Source organism: Ostrinia nubilalis, chromosome Z (genome assembly GCF_963855985.1).
Source record: "Ostrinia nubilalis chromosome Z, ilOstNubi1.1, whole genome shotgun sequence".
Lineage (NCBI taxonomy): Eukaryota > Metazoa > Arthropoda > Insecta > Lepidoptera > Crambidae > Ostrinia > Ostrinia nubilalis.
Genome location: NC_087119.1, coordinates 19,006,191 through 19,029,839, shown reverse-complemented (window position 1 = coordinate 19,029,839; position 23,649 = coordinate 19,006,191). Strand labels below are relative to the sequence as shown.

Sequence of the window (23,649 nt, the reverse complement as noted above, 5' to 3'; positions counted from 1 at the left end):
ATACTAACTATATTAGTTTATTGACAAATATAATTACATAATACAAATAATGAAACTACATAGACTAAATATTTACAAATATTTACAAATGAAAAATATTTCCCAAATCGCTGTCCAATCAACGCGACATGGTGCATAGAATGGGATTATTTGCTTGATCCGAAATAATGATCAAGGGTCAATTAAACACTATTTATTTGGGTTTCAACTTTAAAGATACCTAACAAAACGTGTCTATGTTACAGTCAAAACTCATAATCGGTCAAAACCACTTTTAACTGCAAAAATCAGTCAAAAGTGGTTTTGACCAAGCGCGTTAGTCAATATCACTTTTGAGTGCAAAAATGTTATTCATCCGACCAAACAAATTGATAATCTACTTATCCTTTACCTGACGAATACCCAGATTTCTTAAAAGTAGTAGGTACCTAAGGTAGGCCGTAGGTGGGATCATTTTGTATGCACAAATCACAAAAATGTTACACTTTAAAATGGTTTTAGAACACATTTTTATGATTTTCAAGTAATTTTCACTAATCATTACACTTTGTATGAATTTCGACCGATTGGTAAAATTTTAAATCAGGCTAAACGACTTATTGACTGATTTTTTGCACTCAAAAGTGAAATTGACTAACGCGCTTGGTCAAAACCACTTTTTACTGGATAAATCAGTCAGTTTTGACTGCAACATCTATAGTGATTTCATTTATTGATTCTCTCACTAAAAACTTTAGGCACGTTCCTAAAATAATTGTAATTTAATCAATGTCCTAAAATACGAAGAAACATAAAGCAAAAATTAGCGACACGTGTATCGAAACAAGGCAAGACCAAAAAAGAAAAGAGAAGAATATAGTAAAATATATTATCTTACTCAAGATCAACATTGTCCAGTCACCACCAGAGAATCGGAGAGAAGCTCTGTCGACAATAAACGCCAAAATAATTACATTTACAAATGAAAAGCTTTTATTGAGACGAATCAAAGAAATAGGGCCCGTACAAATTGCGTTACGTATTTTATTGTATTATCTCGTATATTCGAAACGCGCGTTTGCCCTCTCTGAGTCTACCACTGGCAGAAAAATCTGATGAAAACTATTTATAAATTTAAAAAAGGTAACAAGAGGTTTTGAAAAACCTTTAAAGGCATTATCTGAATTACTACGTGTCTCGAGTTATTTAAACAAGATTTTTAAGATTTTAGGAATCTCTACAGTCTATTAAATTTATCGAAATGAAGGCATTTACTCGTTTATCAGGCAGGTACTAAAATAATCTCATCGAATCAAATCGAATCACCCTCTCCCCTCGAGACTTTTAAAGTAAACAATTACACAAATCACACACGTGCGCGATTATTTCTTTTTATTTCATCATTTGTATCACAATTTTGAATTTATCACGGCCGTTCATCTCCACACTCAAGAATAGATCTAATACTTTTACCATTGAACACTTGAATCTGTATCTGAAATATTTTTTTGCTGCCGCTGCTTCATAATAAATCGCGTTATATCACTTTACACCGCGTCTTGAGGCTCGTGTCGGTATTGCCCACACGTAGCTCTTTAATGCCAGTTCCATCGCATAGCTCATCGATTACTCTTCTGAATAGCCGAGAACAAGCAAACAAAGCCGTTTACATTCTGGAATTCTTTTGTTCGGAATTTCCACTTTATTTACAGTCGACAACACATCAAACTATAGATCTTCATAGCAAAATAACACTTGTTACGACTGAATAAGATGCCAGAGTTTAGCTTGACCTGTCGTCTGTACACTTGAGGAATTAACCCGAAGCGTGTTCTCATTAAATTTGTTTCGCGGGAAAGTTCGCATTTTACCGGCAGCGGGTAAGGGCTCATTCAAACTTTTTACTAATATTTATACGACGAAAACTTTGTTCGGAACAACGGTGGTATCTTCAGTGCCGTGATTTCCAACCTGCGCCGCGGAGATGATTTTAAATTTTTGAACACAGCACCCAAAACCTGAAAAAGTTTTTATTACTGTACGTGATTTTTTTCATGAAAATGCTTTCTTCTAACTTTCATTCGTTTACTATACGAATAGTAGATAACATGCAGACTGTAAAGGTGAGTTATACATAGATAGACTACGAGCATGTACCGTTCTTGCGAATGGTACAATACAACCCGGTCGAGTCAACTGCGCACCTGGCAGCCGTGACGTCACATCGACGCTCTGGTACGGACAGGGTGAACGCGGGGAGGTGTGCGGGTAAGTGCAAGGGAGAGTTGCATTCCAGTGAAGTGCGCAGTTAGGTGGATTGGGTTATACAGGTAAAATATATGACGTTTGATTCGTGATAGGATGTGAAACAGACATTTCATATAGCGGCTCGTTCTCTGTTACATCTAAATTCTTTAGTCTATACTTTTTTCGTTTTTTTCGTTTTCAGCCAAATGACGTCCACTGCTGGACAAAGGCTATACTTACTTAACTTAATAAGAACAATATTCCATTGCATAGGCAAACATGGTTTCGTAGATATTAATTGGCGATGGTGATATCTTACCATCAGACTTATAATGCTCCAAAAATCTTTATCAATGCCATGATTACCGATCACTTGTTACAGTCTCAATGCAGCTACTAATGAAGAATGACACCCCATTTTTATAAGCATTAATTGATTTCTTAGTTCTGTAGTTATCGCTTAAAAAAAGAGGGAACAGAAAACTAATGAAGCTAAGGAAAAGAACTGTAAGGCTGCAGAAAAACGTCGTTTAAATCGAATCAAAGAAAACCAGAGGTGGGATTGTGTAAAGCAATCGTTATCATTTGACAGTTCATAACGTACGATTATTCTGTCAAACGCTTTGTTTAACTGACTTTACCGTACGTTATGAACTGTCAAATGATTACGATTGCTTTACACAGTTCCACCTCAGAACCATTTTTGTGAGTGTTTAGTATTGTAACTAAATCCTGACTATAGAGGTCGCCACTGAGCGAACCTTCCTGTTTTCTGTCCAGTTCGACACGCGCCACAGCACGCTCCGATAAAATCAATTAAATATAGCAAGTTTTAATAAGTTCTGTGTTTTTAGTGAAAATACATTAAGTGGTGTCTCAATAAGTGTTTACTTCACGAACCTCTACACAAACATCACATCAAATACACAACAGTGAGAGAAACCACTGGCAACAGACTAGTAAGATAATCTATCGTTTGTCTCATTGTATGTGATGTCTATTGACATCATAGTCTTAATTATGTCGATACCTTGCAAACTAGTTGGCAATAACGACGTGATTACACTATTATCGGCTCCTACAGTTAAGTGCAGTGATTAATGCTCCCAGAATGTATATTATCAATTAATAGTTATCCACAATTGATTTCAGTGTTACCAATAAAATTTAACAGACTAGACAAAAATATGTATTACCCAGAATAATGGCTGTATTTTCGCAACTGTCGGTATTGTGGTATTGAATAAAACATTTTTATGGTGACTGATGACAATGATTTATTCGTTGTAAAGTGTACGAATATCACCCTCTGGCCACGTGGTTCTACTGCTTTTGTCCTACCGATCGAAAAACGTTAAGGCTGAGTTGCACCAACTAACTTTGACCGTAACGATAACCGGTGTTTATTGTATGGAGTTTGACCGATTTAAAAAGTTAAAGTAAGATGGTGCAACCCAGCCTAACTTTTTTTCCGGTTAAAATATTTTGCACAAACAATCTAAAAGACTAATTCTCATGAAAATATTTTAACCCATTCAATGATCCTAAATCTCCAATACCAATTAAAAATATTAATTTATAAGTAAATTTTGTATTGAATGGGTTCCAAAACTACGGGACGGATTTGAAAATTTCTTTCACCATTTGAGTTCAATTTTTCTTTGAGCAAAAATACCCGTGCGATGTCAGGGCGGGCCGCTAGTCGATGGTATGCAGATGGAGATAGATCTACGAAAAGAGATACCCCGCAAGAAAGATAATGCATCATATCCAAGATCTTTAAAACTGAAACTGACTGCGAGTTAGTGATGAGAACCAATGGCTTGAATGTCTCAAAATCACTTTTTCTTCCCAAGAGGGAACAAATCACTTTGAATCTGCCAGAGAGGAATGTAAGGATAATTTCCTCCTCCATCGGAAAACGTTCCCAAATTAATGCTCCATTCAGGGTAGGCGTATTCATAGTATTCTCCTCTTGATATGTTGGCAAATACATTAATCCAATCTACATAATATCTAAGATCTGTGAACACCATTATCCGGTCTTCGTTATATCTGGAAAAAAACAATGCCTAATAATATAATCAGCGATAACGTAAAAATTACACAGGAATATGAACTTTTGAAAATATTTGGGTCAGTCGTAGGTTTGTATCAAAGTCCTCACATCTCATCATTATCTGGTAACTTATTCTACAGGAACACGACCTTTCTAATTCATCAGAGGCAAATGGAGAAGTTGACATTGCGCTTTCCTACAGTGACTCTTTATCAGAAATGGGACGTCCTCACAGTCAGACAGTCCTTCATACTACAAACAGTATTAAAACAACATTCCGAAGTGGTATATAGCCCGAGCCTACACGAGGGTAAGCGCAGGAAAGGCAAAGTGTGTGAAGCAGTACCACTAAATCACCAATACTTCTGTTTCCTTGGTCCCTATATCTACAACAAGCTTCACAGTACTTTGTCTTTATATTATTATCCTCTCCACAAACTAGAATGCAAGAAAACTGTTACGCAATGGTTAAAAAATCTGGATTATAACACTACAGAAACCTTATTACGACCTTTACTCTAACTGTAAACTATGCACTAACTTTTAAACTAGGCTATCATAACATAAATTAATATTCTAACCAACTATTCAATTATCAACTACATAAATTAATAAAAATTGAATTAGCTAATTAATCTTACTTTTCCTTACCTAACTAATCTAATATAAAATCTAATATTTACATCTAATAAATAATAAATCTAATATCTACATTTTATCACACACTTAAAATGTTAGATAAATAGAATTTTGAAATTATGCAATTAATTCTATTTATTGAATCGGAATTCATTATTATACTTAGCGATAACAAATTGAATTGCGAATAATAACAATTAATGTTAAACCAGTATGTAAATTATTTACCTAGGATAATTATGAATAATGTTTGTTGGCTTTTAACTTGGGATTGTAATTTATCCAATGCATGATTTACTTAAAATAGGTATGATGTTTGTTTTAATTATTGAAATTTTTATTATTTTAAACAAATTTTACTCTCAACCAATTTATTTTATATTTTATAATTATACATACACTCGCATGTTTGGCTTTTCACTTAGGATTGTAATTTATCCAATGTATGATTTTATTGTTTTTAATATTTTATTGTTTGTCTGCTAGCACATCACCTTACCTAAGATAGGTACTATGCAAACAACCTGGGGGTGGAGCACTGGTGACCTGAAATACGGGTTTCTCTGAAACCTATATCAGGCACCAGTCTCTCACACACAAGATGCGTCAAATATGTAATACTCATTGTAAGAATGTAATTTTTGTATGTGAGAGAAATAAATATGATTTTATTATTATTCCTTTATTCATCTTACTTTCTTATTTTTATTTTTTTCTTTTTACAATGTAATTATTATCAAAAAATAAAAATACATTATAAAAACAAAAATCTTAAAAATAGTTAACCCGCTGGCAGCGGAGCAGGGCCCAGGCTACCGGTGGTCAGGGTCACAGGCTGAGGAACCTCCGGACAATGCGTGCCGTGCTGAGGATCACCGCCTTTTGAATCTGACCCTTGAGCCAACCATCTAGCGAGAGCTTCTTTAGATGTTGGTCGAAGCTCTTCGCTATTAGCCCGTTTGCCGAGACAACTATCGGGACAATGATCGTCGAGTCAACATCCCACATGGCGGTCACTATTATTATTATTATATACTCTCCACGCCTCGTCAGGGTTGGGAAAGCCTGGCGTTCGTTAATTGTCCCTTAGTCGTCTTTAACGATATCTACGAAATTATATTAGCAAATAAATATAAACCTTATCTCAAAACACCCAACTCCAGTAAGATAGTCATCATCTCCAAATATCGTAAAAAGTCCACCACCGTTGGGTACACCAGAAAATCCGTGGCTATTCTTGATACATATGAACTTGCCCCACCACTTCGGAAGGTATTTTGAACAGTCTACGACTTCGTCCTTTGTTTGGTTAGCGAAGAATATCTTGTAGTTTTCTGCTATATGCTCGAGGTACTCGTATCCTGTGAATGCCATTATGAAACTCATAATCACGTAGGTACACAATAATTGAAGTTTATCATTATTGCAATTATATTTTTCGCCTCGCTTGCATTCTCAGCACTTGCCATAATGTTTGTCTCGAAGCGCTGGTAGGTCCCAAAAGATAGGGAGACATGTAAAGTGCCCCTTAAGAGCTACCTTTTTAAAATTATTTTTGACGTTCATAAGTACCAAAATTCTGGTTCAAATTAAATAAAATATTTTTGATTTTCATTCTCATTTGCTCTTTTTCGTCAGTTATTTGGCAACAAATGCTCCCGAAATCTGCTTTGATCTAATTATGAAACCGAATATCCAACACATACATTAGAGGTGCCTAGCTATCAATGGTCAATCTCAGACTATATCAATAAATCGGTGGAGTAGCATTAGTATTACTATTATTTTTTCAATCGTACTTTATGTAACTGTATTTTTTGAGCGAGTTAAATTCTAAAAAATATTTATGTAGGTAAGAATCATATTATTAGTATTTTTACTAGATGTTTGTGAAATTCAGGTATTTAATAAAAAAAAATGTATGGCCCATGAGGGGATCGAACCCGCGACCTTCGCGTTATTAGCACGACGCTTTAACCAACTGAGCTAATGGGCCCATACTTTAAGCACCGAAATTGTATATGCAGTTGTTATATTAGTAAGAAAAAACTGTGCTCTTGAAGGAACTTTATAGTATTTTGTTATAAAAGAGAGTATATAAACATTAATGTAAGCCTTCTTTTCTTAACGCAAAGAAGAAGAAAACGCTTAGTCGCTTTCAAAAATAAGTAAGGGCCGAAAATGGCCTTTACTCTTTCGAGAAAATAATGCTTTTTTGCTCGACTTGGCGGGGAAATGCTGTGTCCCAGGGGGCAAATCAAGATTTGGTACTATAAAAAACACTGACCTGACCCCGCAAACCACAGCCGCTCTTCAAGTTCATCATGTTTTCCAATAAGCCACGCTCTGTATGGGTAATGATAACCGGTAGATTTGGAAGAGTATACGTAGATCTGATCCATGCTGTGTATCACGGATACGTCGTGACGAGGCACGTGCACCCCCCGCGGCCCATGCCAATGCTCAGGATTTTCACTCTTTGGGAATAATCTTCTGAATCGCCATACCTATAAGATAAATAGAAAAGTTTAAAAAAATAAATTAATAAAAACAAGTCCTAGTCCATAATAAGAGCTCAACTGGAAAGAGTTTCATCCGTTTAGTGATAATGTTCCAATGGCCACCTTCCAGCTCCATCATCAGACCAGTTCCATGAAATCATAACATTGATTGTAATTCGAATTGTGAATTAAAACATGTATTGTGTGGGTATCAGCTCAACCGATTGTCAGTAGGGTTTGTACCCGGGTAATCCCGGAACCGAAAGAACCGGGAAAACCCGGGTTTTTTCGATAGCTTAAGAACCGGGTTTTAAAAATTCAAAACCCGGTTCTTTCGGTACTTTCGGGTTTTGCATATTTATCTAAAAATCTGTTATAGGTATTAGGCATGAGTCGTAACAAGAACATTGCGAACGTATAGAGAACCTAAAGATATCAGATTAGCTACTAATAAAGATTACCTACTTATTGGTTTTGTATTTTGTTTTTTTTTATGAGATATGTAAATGTTTTAAGCATTTTTCTTACATTTTTTTTAAATCACTGGCATATTTTTGTTTGCGCTTACGCTGCGACAGTTTATACAGAAGATTGACGAGTATAACTTGCCACTATGCTTGGCGTTCGTAGACTATGAGAAGGTCTTCGATTCGTTTGGGACTTGGGCAGTGCTTACAGTCTCTTCAGCGGTGCCGTATTGACTATCGGTATATCGAGGTGCTGAAGTGCTTGTACAAAAACGCCACCATGTCGGTCCGAGTACAGGAGCAGAGCACGAGGACGATTCCTCTGCAGTGAGGAGATGTTATATCTCCTAAACTGTTCACCACTGCATTGGAAGACGCTTTCAAACTCCTTGAATGGAAAGGATTCGGCATAAACATTAATGGCGAGTACATCACTCACCTTCGGTTTGCCCACGATACTGATTGTGGTCATGGCAGAATCGTTGTAAGATCTTGGCACAATGCTCAAAGACCTTAATCGAGTTTCCTAACAGGTAGGCCTGAGGATGAATATGGACAAACCAAAGCTTATATCCAATGTCCATGTTGCGCCCTACCCAGTTTCGGTTGGGAGCTCAATCCTCGAGATTGTTGACGATCCACCAGGTAGGTCCAATTTCGAAAAGGGAGTCAATCATCGAATCCAACTCGGCTAGGCAGCGTTCGGGAAACTACACAACATCTTTTCATCCAAAATACCTCAGTGCCTGAGGACGAAAGTCTACAACCAATGTGTGTTACCAGTGATGACTTATGGCTCGGAAACGTGGCCTCTCACTATAGGCCTTATACAGAAGCTCAAAGTTGCACAGCGTGCTATGGAGAGGGCTATGCTCGGTGTTTCTTTACGAGATCGAATCAGAAATGAGGAGATCCGTAAATGAACTAAAGTAGCGACTTTAGTTCATTTACGGATCTCCTCATTTCTATGTCAGCGGATTCAGCGGACATAGCCCGACGCGGACGCAGAACTGACGGCCGATGGGGCAGGAAGGTCCTGGAATGGAGGCCGCGTACCGGAAAACGCAGCGTGGAACGTCCACCCACAAGGTGGACCGACGACATCATAAAGGTAGCAGGGAAGCGCTGGACGCAGGGCGCTACCAATCGATCAACATGAAAAGCATTGGGGGAGGTTTATGTTCAGCAGTGGACGTCCTATCATATGGTTTAAAATTAAATGATGATGATGATGATATTTTTGTGTGAGAGTTGGCAACACTCCTTCTCCTTTATTTGCTTTGCATCTGACAGTCAATATATAAATAGTCAAATATGTATATCGATAAGTTGGATGAAAAAGACTGATTGTGGTACCTCAATTGAAAACTAATTGTTTTACTTTTTTTTTATTTTTGGGAGTAGAATTTAGTAAAAATAGAAAAATATTGTAAATCATGTTTGTTGATTATTCCAAGTCTATTCAAAGAAGTGTTATTTCAATAAAAAAAAACATAATCAAAATATTGTTTTTTTGGAACCGAAAGAACCGAAAAAACCGGGGCTCCCGGTTCTTATGACCACCAGACCCGAAAAACCCGGTTCCTCAAACCAGAACCGATTCTGCATTCCCTAATTGTCAGGAAAGACCTTAAAAGTTTGCAATATTCGACCCAAATTCACATTACAGTACATTGTTAAATTACGATTGTAAAAACACAAGATTCGTTGCAACAGCTAGTGTTTTAAAGGTTTCTTGTAAACTATTATTTTAAGTACTTTTTTCATTAGGTACCCGGTATCTATAAGGAGTAGTATGTAGTCCTTCTCTTCCCAAGCACCATATCCTTACGTCTTTCATTCTGGCATTGTATGGTTCCAAAAAATTTGCCGACGTTATGAGTGTTCTTCTATTCATCAATGCTGCTGTACCGAGTGGCAGAAAGTCTGAAAAAGTGCATTATTTAGTTATACTACTTTAATCTTTTTTAATAAGTCTTTAGGTGAGATTAAAGTTATAATTTTAGTGCCGTTCATTTCATGAGAAACTGTGTCGATGAGATTTAGGAGCGTTTACGCCGTTTGGCGCAAACACAGTATTTTTCAAACCCGTTAATATCATTAACCAGTTATACTTGAATGTCATTTTTAGAGTAGTTTTTTTCCTATAACATCATCACAAACTATTTAGAATTAACTGTTTTAGATTTCGATGTCTCAAATAGAAAATTTGTCTGTCTGTTCCCTTGTGAAGGCATGATAATCAAAACCTACTGGAGTACTTCTCATTAATCTTCAATCATGAAATTGGCCTTATGAGGCCCATAGTAAGTGACCAGTGACTACGTCTTAGATCCGTAAATGTCAAATACTATGATTTTTTTATTTGCAGGCTATCGAGGCTGACATTCCTACAAGTATGGTTATTGTCGGTCATATTTAATTATGTAATAGATTTTCAATATTTTTTGATCAAATTAAAATCCTCAATAACCATAACACAGCAATGGGATGTTCGTTCGTTCGTTCGTTGTATTGTTTGGGATAATGGAAATAATGGGATGTATTGTTGACAATTTAGAACCATTGAAGGAGCATAAGGTGGGCTTGCAATCAACATTCAGTTTCAAATGCAATATTAATATTAATTTATAATAATAAATACTACAACTATTCAGCTCCAATGATTCAAATTTGGATAATATGGATGTAAACCGTGGCGCAGTGACTGGAGCTATAATGAATGGGTTTGGAAGATCAAACTTAAACGAGTTGTTGGTTTTAATTTATTCGCCAGTACTTACCCAAAATGTTTATGCACAATTAATGATACGATCAAGTAGCGAAATGGTGGAAAGCAGCCGCTGAAGAGAGTATGCAAGAAGCTGCTGAAGCTATTGCATGTGGCGATGTTAAGGACGGTATTCACGTTCTTACTGTCATGGCTGACTGCTGCTTGGTCGAAAAGATCATACAAAACCAACTATTCTGCATCGTCGGGTGTGGTAGCTATTATTGGATACAAAACTGGGAAAATTCTTTAAACGGACGTAAAAAAATTATATTATGTGTAGTTTGTGCCCGAGCAGCAGTCAAAAGTGAACCTCCTGCAGAACATGAGTGTCATAAAATCATACTGGATCTTCAACCAGTATGGAACAAAGCGTCATAGTCGAAGGTATTGAGTCTTCTGTTGCAAGGCAAAACGTGATTTATATGCGGTACAGTAACGCGAGCACATTAAAAAAAATATTAGTAAGCAGACCGTATCCCAATTATCAAGTTAATAAGATAGAATGTACCAATCATTTGCTCCGGAATTACTGTGGAAAGATTCTCAATGTGAGCAAAAATACATCCATTCCTCTAAATGAAAGAAAGTTACCGTCGCGTCGATCGGCAAAAAAAGCTTCGCAAAGCCATCACATGTGCAATTCGATTTCGAAAAGCGCAAAATTTTACTCTTACTAAGCAGATTAAAAATCTGAAAAAAGATATTTTAAATAGTTCAGTGCATATCTTCGATTACACAACGCCTGTGAGAGTTATTACTGTACAAAAAGCCGGAAAGCTGAAGAGAATTTGGTTCCCAAAGTACTTTCTTTGTTAAATAAAATAATGATTCATACGGCTCGAGTTCAGATCGCATTTCATTCCAAAAGTTTACTTCATAATTTAACTAACAACAGAGCTTTGGGCAAAGTAAGTCGGTGGCAAGCGGGTCAATTTTTCGCTAAAAATTCTTAGAAACGATGTCATGCCGCAGTTGACTCTTTTAATTTTGCAAAACCTCAGCACGCCCCATTTACAAAACCAAATTTTACAAGATTGAGTCAAGTGGTACGCTTGGCGGCCACGTATGGCCAATGGCGGCTGCGTAGATGAAGTAAAACGATGTATGGCCATAACCAGAACTGCGATGGAGAACTTAAAGAAGGTATGGAAGAATCGCATCATAACCAAAGCCACCAAAGTTAGACTGGTGCGAGCGCTTGTATTCCCCATCTTTATTTACGCAGCAGAGACATGGAAATTACGCGATTTGGAAAAGAGGAAGATAGGTGCTCTAGAGATGTGGTGCTGGAGGAAGATCAATGTGTTTACTGTTCATACTCCAGGAGTTCGGTACAGTCGTAGTACAGTCGCGCATACTGCAATACTTCGGACGTGTCTCAAGGCGGGGTGATAACTCGATAGAGCGACTAGTCGTCCAAGGAAAAGTCGAAGGAACCCGATCGCGTGGCAGGTTACCTATGCGCTGGACCGACCAAGTGAAATCGGCAGTGGGAGACGGCGTATGTGACTGCACCAGACAGTCTACCAACAGAGAGATGGCGGGAGAATATTGAATGTTGAGAAAGTTGAATTGCGAAGTTTAGTTACCTAGTTACAGCATCATCCTTCGGCAAAGTGTGTAAAAGAAGACAAAACATAAGCTCCGCCCCACTAGTAAAAAGTCATTTATATTCTTATTCACTGGATAGTATTAAAGATGCCTTGTTACAGCATCATCCTTCGGCAAAGTGTGTAAAAGAAGACAAAACATTAGCTCCGCCCCACTAGTAAAAAGTCATTTATATTCTTATTCACTGGATAGTATTAAAATTATAAAGCATGGAAAGGTCAATGAAGCAAATAGCAATTGCAATACGCTAACTTGAAGAACAACTAATTAACAGTATCGGTAAATGTGGCCTATTCATTGATGAAAACTTCTTTTTTCTGGGAGCTTCACCCGATGGAATTTTTGTGGAAGGACTTATTGAAATAAAATGTCAGATTTCTGCATTCAAAAGAAAATGAAATTCTGGAATTTTAACGGGACTGTCAACTTTCGTCACGAGGGGTTTTATCAAGTTCAAGGACAGTTACATATACCTAGACATACATATACCGAGGAAGAATTACGTTTGCTTGCCATTTGGACGGGAAAAGAATTTCCCTTGAAAATTGAAAAAAAAAAACACTCGACACGTTTCCGTTTGGAAAAACAAAATGGAAACCAGATTAATAAATTATCATAATGAACGTCTACTACCTGAAATTGTAGACCCGCGAAAGTCCCGGTCGATGCCGTTCAGGTAGATCCTACTAAATTAATCAATTAAAACTTTTTTAAATAAGATTAAGAATATTTTATTCTATCTATTCTATTTTGGACATATTCCACTTTGAACACACGCCCAAATAGCAAACACGTACAAATAGTGTAGGAGATTGGGATAGGAATGGGATGGGATACCTTCGATTGAGCAGACTCCACAGGACGGTCCAAGCTTGGTTCTTCTTTCACTTTCACAAACACTTGAATTTTATTGAGATGAGTTTAGCGCGCGATTTGTGTTTATTTGAATTGGTTTATTTTTGGATACTTATTTATTATTAACGCCCAGATAGGTAGGCGAAGCGGCGCGTTGCGATGCGAGAGCGAGACTGAAGGTGGGAGGGAGAGGATAGGAAAAGGACTGTCAGAATGAGTGATAGAATAGTGTGACATGAGTTTGAAATGTATGAGGTTTTAATGCTGGCGCGTACAACTCCCCCGGCCTAGAGGTCTTCCTCTAGATTGAGTAGCGTTTGTAAAAAAAAATAAAGTTAAAAACGCAAAAAAGCATGTGTTAGAGAGAACTAAACGAGTTAAATTTGAGTTAAATGAGCGTTAAAGTTGAGTTAAATTAAAATTAAAGTTGAGTTAAATTAAAGTTAAGAGCATTATTTGAGTTACTGTAAATGAAGAGGACAAACTCTAACTACAGGCCGAACATAAGTACCGGTTGCAGTGCGAATCTTTAAGGTGCGAATGATTTTGTCCTTTCCGGGATATACTTCCACAACCACACCCAATGGCCAACAAAGAGGATGCGCATTGTCATCTTTTATAACAACAACAGAGCCCACATCTATCGGTTTGGTCACCGTATTCCACTTTTCACGGCGTTGTAGAGAAGTTAAATACTCCTGACTCCAGCGACGCCAAAAGCTTTGCACTAATTTATTGACTAACTGATAACGCGTTAACCGATTGTCAGAAATATCAGAGACATCCTCTACTGGTAAGAATTTCAGTGGAGTTATATTGAGAAAGTGATTGGGAGTGAGAGCGGATATATCAGATGGGTCAGAGCTAAGAACACACAATGGTCTACTATTCAATAAGCCTTCTATTTGTACAAGTACAGTGTTGAACTCTTCGTATGTTAACACTTGAAGACCAATAACTTTATAAAGATGCGTTTTTACATAACGAACATTTATCTCTGTGATGCCGTTAAAGTGCGAGCCATATGGTGGACTATGAAGAAACTTAATGCGTTGTTCAGCCAAATGTGAACTTAAGTAATTTTTGTGAGAGTCAGATTCCAAAAGAGCATAAATTTCGTCAAGCTTGCGTTTAGCGCCAATGAAGTTAGTACCTCCGTCGCTATATATCATGGAAACGGGGCCTCTTCTGCAAATGAATCGACGAAAAGCGGCGAGAAATAGATCAGAGCTTAAGTCTGAAACTAACTCTACAGGGTGGAAACGATAAGTGATCTCACTCGATTATTTCTAAACTATAGAAGATATCAAAATACTGGTTACTGATCCTGAAAGTGCTTCACGAGCTCTTTCAAACGGTACCAATAACAAGTTACAGAATAAACGGGATCTATCCGAAAATTCAATGTTTCCAGCTTCCATACTAAATGTATGCCAACCACTCAAAATTAGAAGTGTAATTTTTTTAAAACTTTAAATAAACTCGTAAATTGCATTCTTATTTAAAAATATTTATGGAAAACATTAGTTTTAGGCTTTACTTGCTATAAAATTTGCTATAATATTATCAAGAGATAAGTACCATATTTGTGATAGTACTAAATGTATGGAAGATGGAAACATTGAATTTTTAGATTGATCCAGTTTATTCTGTAACTTAATATTGATACCATTGCATAGAGCTCATGAAGCACTTTTAGGATCAGTAACCAGTATTACGATATCTTTTGTAGTTTTTAAAATTATGAGGTTGTACCAAATGTATGGAAGCTGGAAACATTGAATTTTCGGATAGATCCAGTTTATTCTTTAACCTATTGTTGGAACCGTTTGATAGAGCTCATGAAGCACTTTCAGGATCAGTAACTAGTTTTTTGATATCTTGTATAGTTTAGAAATAATCGAGTGATCTCACATACAGGGTGGAAACGATAAGTGATCTCACTTATCGTTTCCACCCTGTATGTGTAGAGCCTTAGTTGTAAGACAGCAAAATAAACAAATATAAGCCTTCTGGCTTTTAACACCTCTGCGGCGAATGTGAGTAATAAAGAAGGGACCTGCATAATCGACTAATGTATAAACAAAGGCTTTAGCTTCTGAAACGCGAAATGATGGCAAGTCGCCCATAAGAGGGTTTGTAGATTTAGGGTTTAAACGAAAACAGATATTGAATTGATGCACTCTTTGACGTACTAAGTTACGTGCGGAAAGTATCCAAAATTTCTGTCTAAGCAGACTGAGTAGAAGTGAAGGACCAGTATGTAAATTACATACATGAAAGTAATCAACTAAAAGTTGAGTGAAGCGATGTTTAGGCGATAGAATGATTGGATGCTTTTGTCCATAGTTGAGTTGAGAGTGAGTGAGTCGACCTCCGACACGCAGCATATTATCAGAGTCAATGAAAGTTTGAGAAGCGATTTGTTAAAGGGTTTATTATTTTTAATTGCGTGCATATCTTGAGTAAAAAATAGTGCCTGTATATGGCGTACTAAATAGAGTTCAGCGAGTTCTAAATCAGAGGATGTAACCACTCCGTTTGAACGTAGTATTTTAGCAAAGCGTAACACGTACACAGTAGCGCGTAATAATTTTGGGTACGTGGAAATGCGATCAATTAATCGATCGAAAAAGTGAGAGTTCGATTGAGAGTTTGTCTCTGAAACGAGCGATAGTTTTCTCTTCCAGTCGAACACTGTTAGATGAAACTTGAAATGGCTCGATAGGCCATTGCGAGATTGGCTGAGCTGTCCATTGAGGAGAGTGAAACCAATTTAATTGATTTAATAACGCTTTAGGAGTTACAGGTCGCGATATTACATCTGCAGGATTTTCATTTCCATTAACATGATGCCAAATTTTGGCGTTGAGTTTCGAATTAATTTCAGTAATTCTATTCGCAACAAATGTGTGAAATTTGTACGCGGGAGAATGTATCCACGTGAGAGTGAAAGTCGAGTCTGAAAATGCGTAAATTGAGTTAACAGGATAACGATTCTCTATACTATCGCGAACCGATAATAAAAGATTTGTTAAGAGCAGCGCTGCGCACAGTTCAAGCCGCGCAAGAGATATTTTCTTTAAAGGCGCGACACGCGATTTGGATGCGATAAGAAAGACTTCACCGGGTGAATCTGCATCAGAGCTCACGCGCACATAAACTACAGCTCCGTAGCATACTTCGCTGGCGTCCGCGAAGCCCATGATAGTGACGTGACAACCCGCGGTGATCCCTATATGACGAGATATTTTTAATTGCGATAAATAGTTAATCTCACTATCAAACCGATTCCATTTATTTTTTATTGAGTCTGGAACTGGCTGATCCCATTCAAGTTCGCGCTGCCAGCATTCTTGAATTAAAAGTTTGAGAAACGCTGTCACAGGGCCTAGCAAACCCAAAGGGTCGAATAATCTAGCGGTTGCGGAAAGAATCGTGCGTTTTGTGCATTGGTCAGAGTTAGTAGAGTTAATTTTGTAAAGAAAAACGTCATCATTAGGTTGCCACTGTATGCCTATGATTTTTGTCGTAATTTCTGAGTCAGTGTCAAAATCGACGAGCTGTGGATTTTTATGCGAATCGGGAATCTTATTTATAAGCTCAGGGTTGTTCGAGATCCACTTAAGGCCGGGTAACAGAGAAAATGGCGAAAATGAGGTTTTCATTTTTCATTTTTGAGGTACTAAACAGTAAAATAAAAGGCTAAGATTTTTTTTGGGCATAGTTGAGGATATTTTCTAGGGCTATTAACGGATGGAAACACGATTTGATGAAGTTGACTCGATAGAATAAATTCCCAAAGTTACCTCTATTCGTTTTCTAATAATGGTTTTATTTTTAAAATAAACGATTTGAGATTCTGAATCTTTTACTAAACTAAAGTTTAGAAATAACTTGAGGGCTTTTAACGGATGAAATTTTTATATTGCGTCTTCTTTAGTTACTATGTTAAAAAATGTGGAAAAAATCGCCCATGACGGCTTGGACAATCTCAATCAGTCGCGCGGTGGCGCTTACGGAGGACGGACGCGTGCCAGTTTTTTGGCCGTGACAGTTCTCAATTTGTCAATATTTTTGACAATGATGACTTTGATGAGTCACAGTATAATAATACCAGTGTTACTGGAGAAAGCTAAAATTTTTCATAATTAAGAATTCTGAATTTTGTCTACCTATTGAAATTTAAATCGTTGGCATCCTTTTAACTAAGACTCTACTCATGATACATTCCTCAAATATGAGACAAAACCAATGAGTTAAAATTACATTTTAATAGTACCTACATACAATCGTCTTCACTCTTTAGAAGAGCACACTGACACAAATAAATAAAATAGGTCAGTGGGTCAAATATAGGGGCAGCTGCACGTCACTGAAAGACGATTCTGTTTACTCGGCATCAGGGCTGAAGAACATGAATCCTTGCTTACAAATGCAGATGTAAATAGAGTTATAATTGGACAAATTTTACATGAAATGTTAACAGAACTCAGTTAAAAGACACATACATGGAATACCAATAAGGTTGCGGAGGGAAAGCTACCTATTATAAACTAGCGGCCGCCCGCGACTTCATTCGCGTGGACCTCGTTTTACCCCCGTTAGATATGATGTTTTACCTCATTTTACCCATGTTGATAGATGGCGTTTCACGGTTTCCCCCAAATGAATATTTACGAACGTCATACCGTAGTTTGTCCAGTGCTGTAGATTTTAACCAATGACGATAGATGGCGCTTTTAGACACGTCTTATTTATTTATTGAAATTTATTTGCCACATATCGTCATAATGTTAATCTGGGTTATAAACAATAATACTGTAAAGTTTCAACAAAATCCGTTCAATAGTTTTTGCGTGAAAGAGTAACAAACATCCAGACATCATGACATCCAGACATCCAAACTTTCGCCTTTATAATATTAGTAGGATATTTCACAATCCAAACTAATATTTACTATTTAGCATTTACTTACAGTAAATATTAGTTTGGATCGTGAAATATTTAAAATAAAAAAAAGAATAAAACAAAATAGGGTTTCAAATTACCTATCTATAATCTAATATTATAAAGAGGTAAAATTTGTGTGTTTGTATATTTGTTAAATTGTAAGGGGTAATCTCGGGATCTACTGAACTGATTTTAAAAAATCTTTCACCAATAGAAAGCCACATTATATCTGAGTGTAATAAGTTATATAAAAACCAAAAAATTCCACGCGGGCGAAGCGGCGGGCGGAAAGCTAGTTTATTTATAATTATGTAAGAGCATAATTATTAAAGTCGAAGTCAAACATTCTTTATTTGTGTGGACCTATATTAACGAGAGATTACAAGGCGTCAAATATTTCAAGAAAAAAATTAAAAACTATTATAAAGCTAAATTTTGCTCTCATGGAGCCTTTACCTACTCTGACAAATTAAGACTTAGAGAAGAAACTAATAATAAAACTATTTAACTGTCCTGCAATGAAAAGCTTGATCGGGTACAACACCTCAAGTTTTTTCAGAACTTGATTTCATTAAATGACTCCGAATATCAAATCGCTTAGGTATCTAAAGTCAAACGATTCTGAAATGTCAAGTGGACTAATGAATAACCCATTAAGATAGTAGCGCCCTCCTGTCAATGACATACCTGGAACGATAGAGTTTTGAACAACTAATAAAAATGCTTTGTCCTAAATGACTGACGGATATCGTAGAGACCTGAAAGTTGGAAGGTGTGTTCTTTTTATGACGTAGGCATCTCATAAGAAAAGATTTTCCGAAATGGGGTCATGAAATGAAGGGGGTGAAAAAAGGGGGCAAAGTTTGTATGGGACAAAGTGATTCCTTGGTTCAATCTACTTGAAATTTAGTTTAACAATACCTTAATATAATTCATGAAAGACGTGTGGAACGGGTAGAAAGTAATTTTGGCAGTCATTTTCTTCGAAGTTGATATCAATACTACTTAGTGCCTTTGATTTAATTACTTTTTATTTTTACAAGTGTTTGAAAACTCCATTTCAGATTGTGTTCAATGTCAAGTAAAATCTCAAATTGAAATGTCTCAATCTCAATGAGGAGACTCTGTATTTATTCCTAGAATTCCCCAAACACCGTCAAATTACCCTTTCGAATTCAAGACAGTGGAGTTTCCCATCAGTCTGCTTCGTAATGACTATAAACAAAGCTCAAAGTCAAACTCTAGGGACCTCTGCTTAAACTCCCATGAGTGCACAGAGGTACGCAGGTAACCGCGTGTGATGCTTATAGCAATTTTCGATAGGTACAGAACCCCGTACACACGTCATACATATTATAGAAAGAAAACACCCAGACCAATACAAACAAATATGTTTCTGCAATTTTAGTATGATATTTTTAATTATTAATAAACAAAGAGACTGAACAAAATTGATGCGTACCTATACTGATTAATGTTATTAACCACATGCAAAGCTTCGTGAATTGCAACAACTATAATTAAATTTATTATCCAAGCTCTAAATAATCGCTACTAAGAGTAACTTATCATAAAAAAAATTCCAATCGCTCAAGCTCCCAAGGGCCTACCGATAGGTCGGGTGACGTAATCTTGAAATTCTTTAAGCCGGCGCAGAACTTCCAGAAGGTCGGGCGACGCCACGGCCACTTTGAACAGTGTTTACTTCTGCAGTTATATTTTATATTTATTCGATTCTAGAATATATTCCCAAAAAGTCTGAAAGGTGTTTTAATTTGTATCACTTGGATATGATTTCTATTAGAAAGTGTTGTGAGTGTGACGCTTGAAGGAAGTCAACCTAACCTAACCAACTGCGTATTTCTATACTGTGTAGCTGGAAATTGTGGCGGGAGCTCTTTGACGCGCTGTTTTCGGCGAAGAATTGCGCGCGCAGATTTTGACAGCGCGAAATACCTACTTTAGAAGAAATACCAAGCCTTAACCATTTTAAACCCCCCGGCCATGAACATCTTAACCATTTGATGGTAAGATTGTTCAGCTTTTTCTAACCCGTCCATCGATGTGACATAATCGTCCATATACATACAGGATTGAGCTTCAGACGCGGCGATAGGATAATTCGCGCGCTCGTCCACAGCGAGTTGGCGAACGACACGCATAGCGAGGTAAGGCGAGCTAGAAACGCCAAAAGAAACCCTATTGTATTGATAAGTATCAATCGGTGATTCAGGATCAAATCGAAATAATATGCGTTGAAACGGGTGGTGATTTTGATCAAGCTTTACACAGAAATACATCTTTTCAATATCAGCAGATAAAGCGACTGAGAAAATGCGTAAGTTAATTAAAAGATCAACAATATTACTTTGTAAGTTTGGGCCAGTGTAAAGAACATCATTTAACGACTTTCCAGAAGTTGTTTTACAACTTGCATCTAAAACGACTCGAGTTTTTGAAGTGAGTTTATCTGGTCGGTATACTGCATGATGAGGTATATAATAATTCGATAAATTCGATTCGATTAAAGAATTCGATGCGTTTTCGACTTTTGACAGAAAACCGCGATCGATACAGTCTTGAATATTTTCATTATAGTTAGTGCGTAAGCCCGGAGTTGAGTCTAACTTTTTCTCTAAGTTATAGAAGCGACGCCTAGCAGTAAAATAAGAATCGCCGAGTTCTGATGGGTCGAGTTTAAATGGCAAAGAAACGGTATACGTCCCAGAGTCGTCGCGAGAATGAGTTGATTGGAAAATGTTTTCACATATTTCGTCGTCAGGGCTGATGTGTCTCTTAGAAGGTACACTTTCAAGCTCCCAAAAGCGTTGCGTGAGTGATTCTAATGAGTGCGAGTCTACATTGCAAAAGAATGCTTTGTTATCATTGCGTGAATGAGCTGAGTAGCACTGAGCGCGTCCCATAGCGAGATATCCGAGCGTGGTTTCGATAGCGATGACAGAGGATTGCGGTGAAGTTATTTTATTACTACCTAAAAGAAGCGGGAATATCTCATTGCCTAACAAACAATCGATTTCAGCAGGGATATCGAAGCTGTCATCAGCCATAGGAAGACCTTGTAAATGCGATAACTGGGTTATGTCAACCTTTACATTAGGTAAATAATCGGTTATTGTATCAATGACGCGTGCGTTAATTGTGTATTTACACCTGGGATCAAAGCGTGAGGCAATTGTGAAAGATACATATCCTAGCGACACACTTTCAGACTGACCTTTGCCCTTAATAGTGGTAGGTAGCGGATTGACTTTTAAGTTCAGTCGCGCACAACATTTATTTGTGATAAAGTTGCTCATCGAACCTGTGTCTAGAAACACGCGTAATTTTTGACACGTCTTATTATTGTCATAAGTATACACTGACGCGGTGGGTAATAAGACCGTGGTACTAGATTCATCAGCGATCGACGGCGTGACTGCAGAGAGAGATACATTGTTGGTTGGCATCGATTGCAACGGCGGCGTGACCGGACCGGGCGCGGACATGGACGCGTCGGTCGGCGAAAGCGTCGCGCTGCAAGTCAGCTGTTGTGACGTCATAGGTCTATTCACGTTAAAGTTGTCTATATGAATAAGAGTGTGATGTTTACGTTGGCAAACTGAGCAACGATTTTGAGATCTGCAATCTTTAATGTTATGAAAGCCTAAACAATTGAGGCAAAAGTTACATTTAGTAACTAAAGAGTGGCGAGTTGGCGCATTTTTCGAGAGAAAATAACTGCATTTGAACAGGGCATGTTCAGGTTCCGTCTTACAAAGTTGACAATTCTTGCGTACAGTGGATGGAGTGTATGAGCCTTGCGAATTCGGTTGAGATTGGAAGTAATGTTGATTGGGTTTTACTCCAGAAGCTGTATTAGAAACAAACGACTGTGTCGGTTTCGAGTTTTTAGACTGCGATGCGAAATTCGTTTTATTATTAACGTACGGCTTATTCTGCGTAAAACATAAGCGTAAAGCATGGATTTTATTTTGTACTTTTATAAAAGTCTTGAGATCATTAAACGTAGGCATTTTTACGTGCTTAATGGATTGTTCAAATAAATTTAGAGTGTCTTTGTCTAATTTACTGAGAGCAATATGAGTCAAAATGAAATCGGAAAGGTCATCAATCTGTAAACGTCGTAAGGCAGGTTCAGCTGAGCAATACTGTTCCAAAAATTCATCTAAAGATTGCGATTTGAAATTTATTAACTGTTCCAAATACATAGAGGCTTGTACTCTTATGTCTTGGTATTTTTCTAATAGGTTGTTCCAAATTATGTAATAGTTCTCACCAGTAGGTGGAATACCCGAGCAAATTGTAAGTGCTTTTCCGGAAAGTTTTCCTATAAGGTATTGAGCCTTTTCACCTGGAGACAAACCAGTGTTCTCATGAATAAGAGTTTTAAAATTTTGGTAGAAAACGGGCCACTTGGAAGGGGCTCCGTCGAAAGAGACTAGTTCTAAAGGCGGTAATTTTTTTACGAAATCCTGTTTGCGACGCTCTGTGTTGGCCTTTAGTTGTGCGATGGAGCTTTGCACCGAAAGGATGTTACAGTACAAATCGTCAAACGAGTTGAGTGCGGCAAATGTAGGTTTGAGTTCCTCATCATTTTTCATATACCTAACACAAATTAAGTTCGTCAATAGTATCAAGAAAATCCGATCTTGTTTTTTCAATCGAATGCATGCGAGACATGAAAATTTGTTCAATCTGAGGGTCGGAGACCTTTAGGCTGAGGTCGTATAGTTCCTGAACCCTCTGAAAAAGCGCTTCTTTTTTAGCTTCAAGCAAATTAATTTTGCGTTTTACTCCCTCCATTGTATTGTACGTGAGCAAACACACGCACGAGAGCTAGCGTTAAAAATGAGTTGAGTTGTGCGTATTTATTTATAATCCAGTAGGAAAATAAAATGCGTAGCGTATGTAAGCGAATTTGAAATTGAATTGAAATAAAATTGAAAAAGATTGAATTTTTAAAAAATATACGTGTTTACAAACAACGAGTTGACGTTTGAGCGAATAGTAATTTCTAGAATGTGTCAAATGTCAAACGAATCGAAATTTCCAGAAAGAATGTGTCAAACGAGCGAATTTTCTAGAATTTTCTAGAGGGTTGTCAAAATGACGGATGCGTGAAAATGTGTAGTTGTGATTTTCTGTAAGTGTAAAGGATAGGAAATGAACCATGCGGCTCGGTAGGACCAGAAAGGAGTTGTAGGAGATTGGGATAGGAATGGGATGGGATACCTTCGATTGAGCAGACTCCACAGGACGGTCCAAGCTTGGTTCTTCTTTCACTTTCACAAACACTTGAATTTTATTGAGATGAGTTTAGCGCGCGATTTGTGTTTATTTGAATTGGTTTATTTTTGGATACTTATTTATTATTAACGCCCAGATAGGTAGGCGAAGCGGCGCGTTGCGATGCGAGAGCGAGACTGAAGGTGGGAGGGAGAGGATAGGAAAAGGACTGTCAGAATGAGTGATAGAATAGTGTGACATGAGTTTGAAATTTATGAGGTTTTAATGCTGGCGCGTACAAATAGCACCTGGCCTCTT

The 23,649-nt window shown here is 37.3% G+C and overlaps 1 protein-coding gene and 1 non-coding gene across 3 annotated transcripts in view; both read right to left on the bottom strand.

Moving 5' to 3' along the window:
- Window positions 1-3,768: 3,768 nt before the first annotated feature.
- Window positions 3,769-23,649, bottom strand: part of LOC135086459 (uncharacterized) — a 37,432-nt gene continuing 17,551 nt past the window's right edge. For both annotated transcript variants that reach the window (XM_063981182.1, XM_063981181.1), the window contains exons 2-5: window positions 9,667-9,818; window positions 7,212-7,431; window positions 6,063-6,285; window positions 3,769-4,281 (exon numbers count right to left, since the gene is read on the bottom strand). In XM_063981182.1, the coding sequence (XP_063837252.1) occupies window positions 4,065-4,281; window positions 6,063-6,285; window positions 7,212-7,431; window positions 9,667-9,789 (783 nt within the window). In that variant the 5' untranslated portion in view covers window positions 9,790-9,818 and the 3' untranslated portion in view covers window positions 3,769-4,064. The remainder of the gene's footprint in view (window positions 4,282-6,062; window positions 6,286-7,211; window positions 7,432-9,666; window positions 9,819-23,649) is intronic.
- On the bottom strand, window positions 6,847-6,920 carry Trnai-aau (transfer RNA isoleucine (anticodon AAU)). The gene has a single exon. It is a non-coding gene; the product is annotated as a tRNA-Ile (tRNA).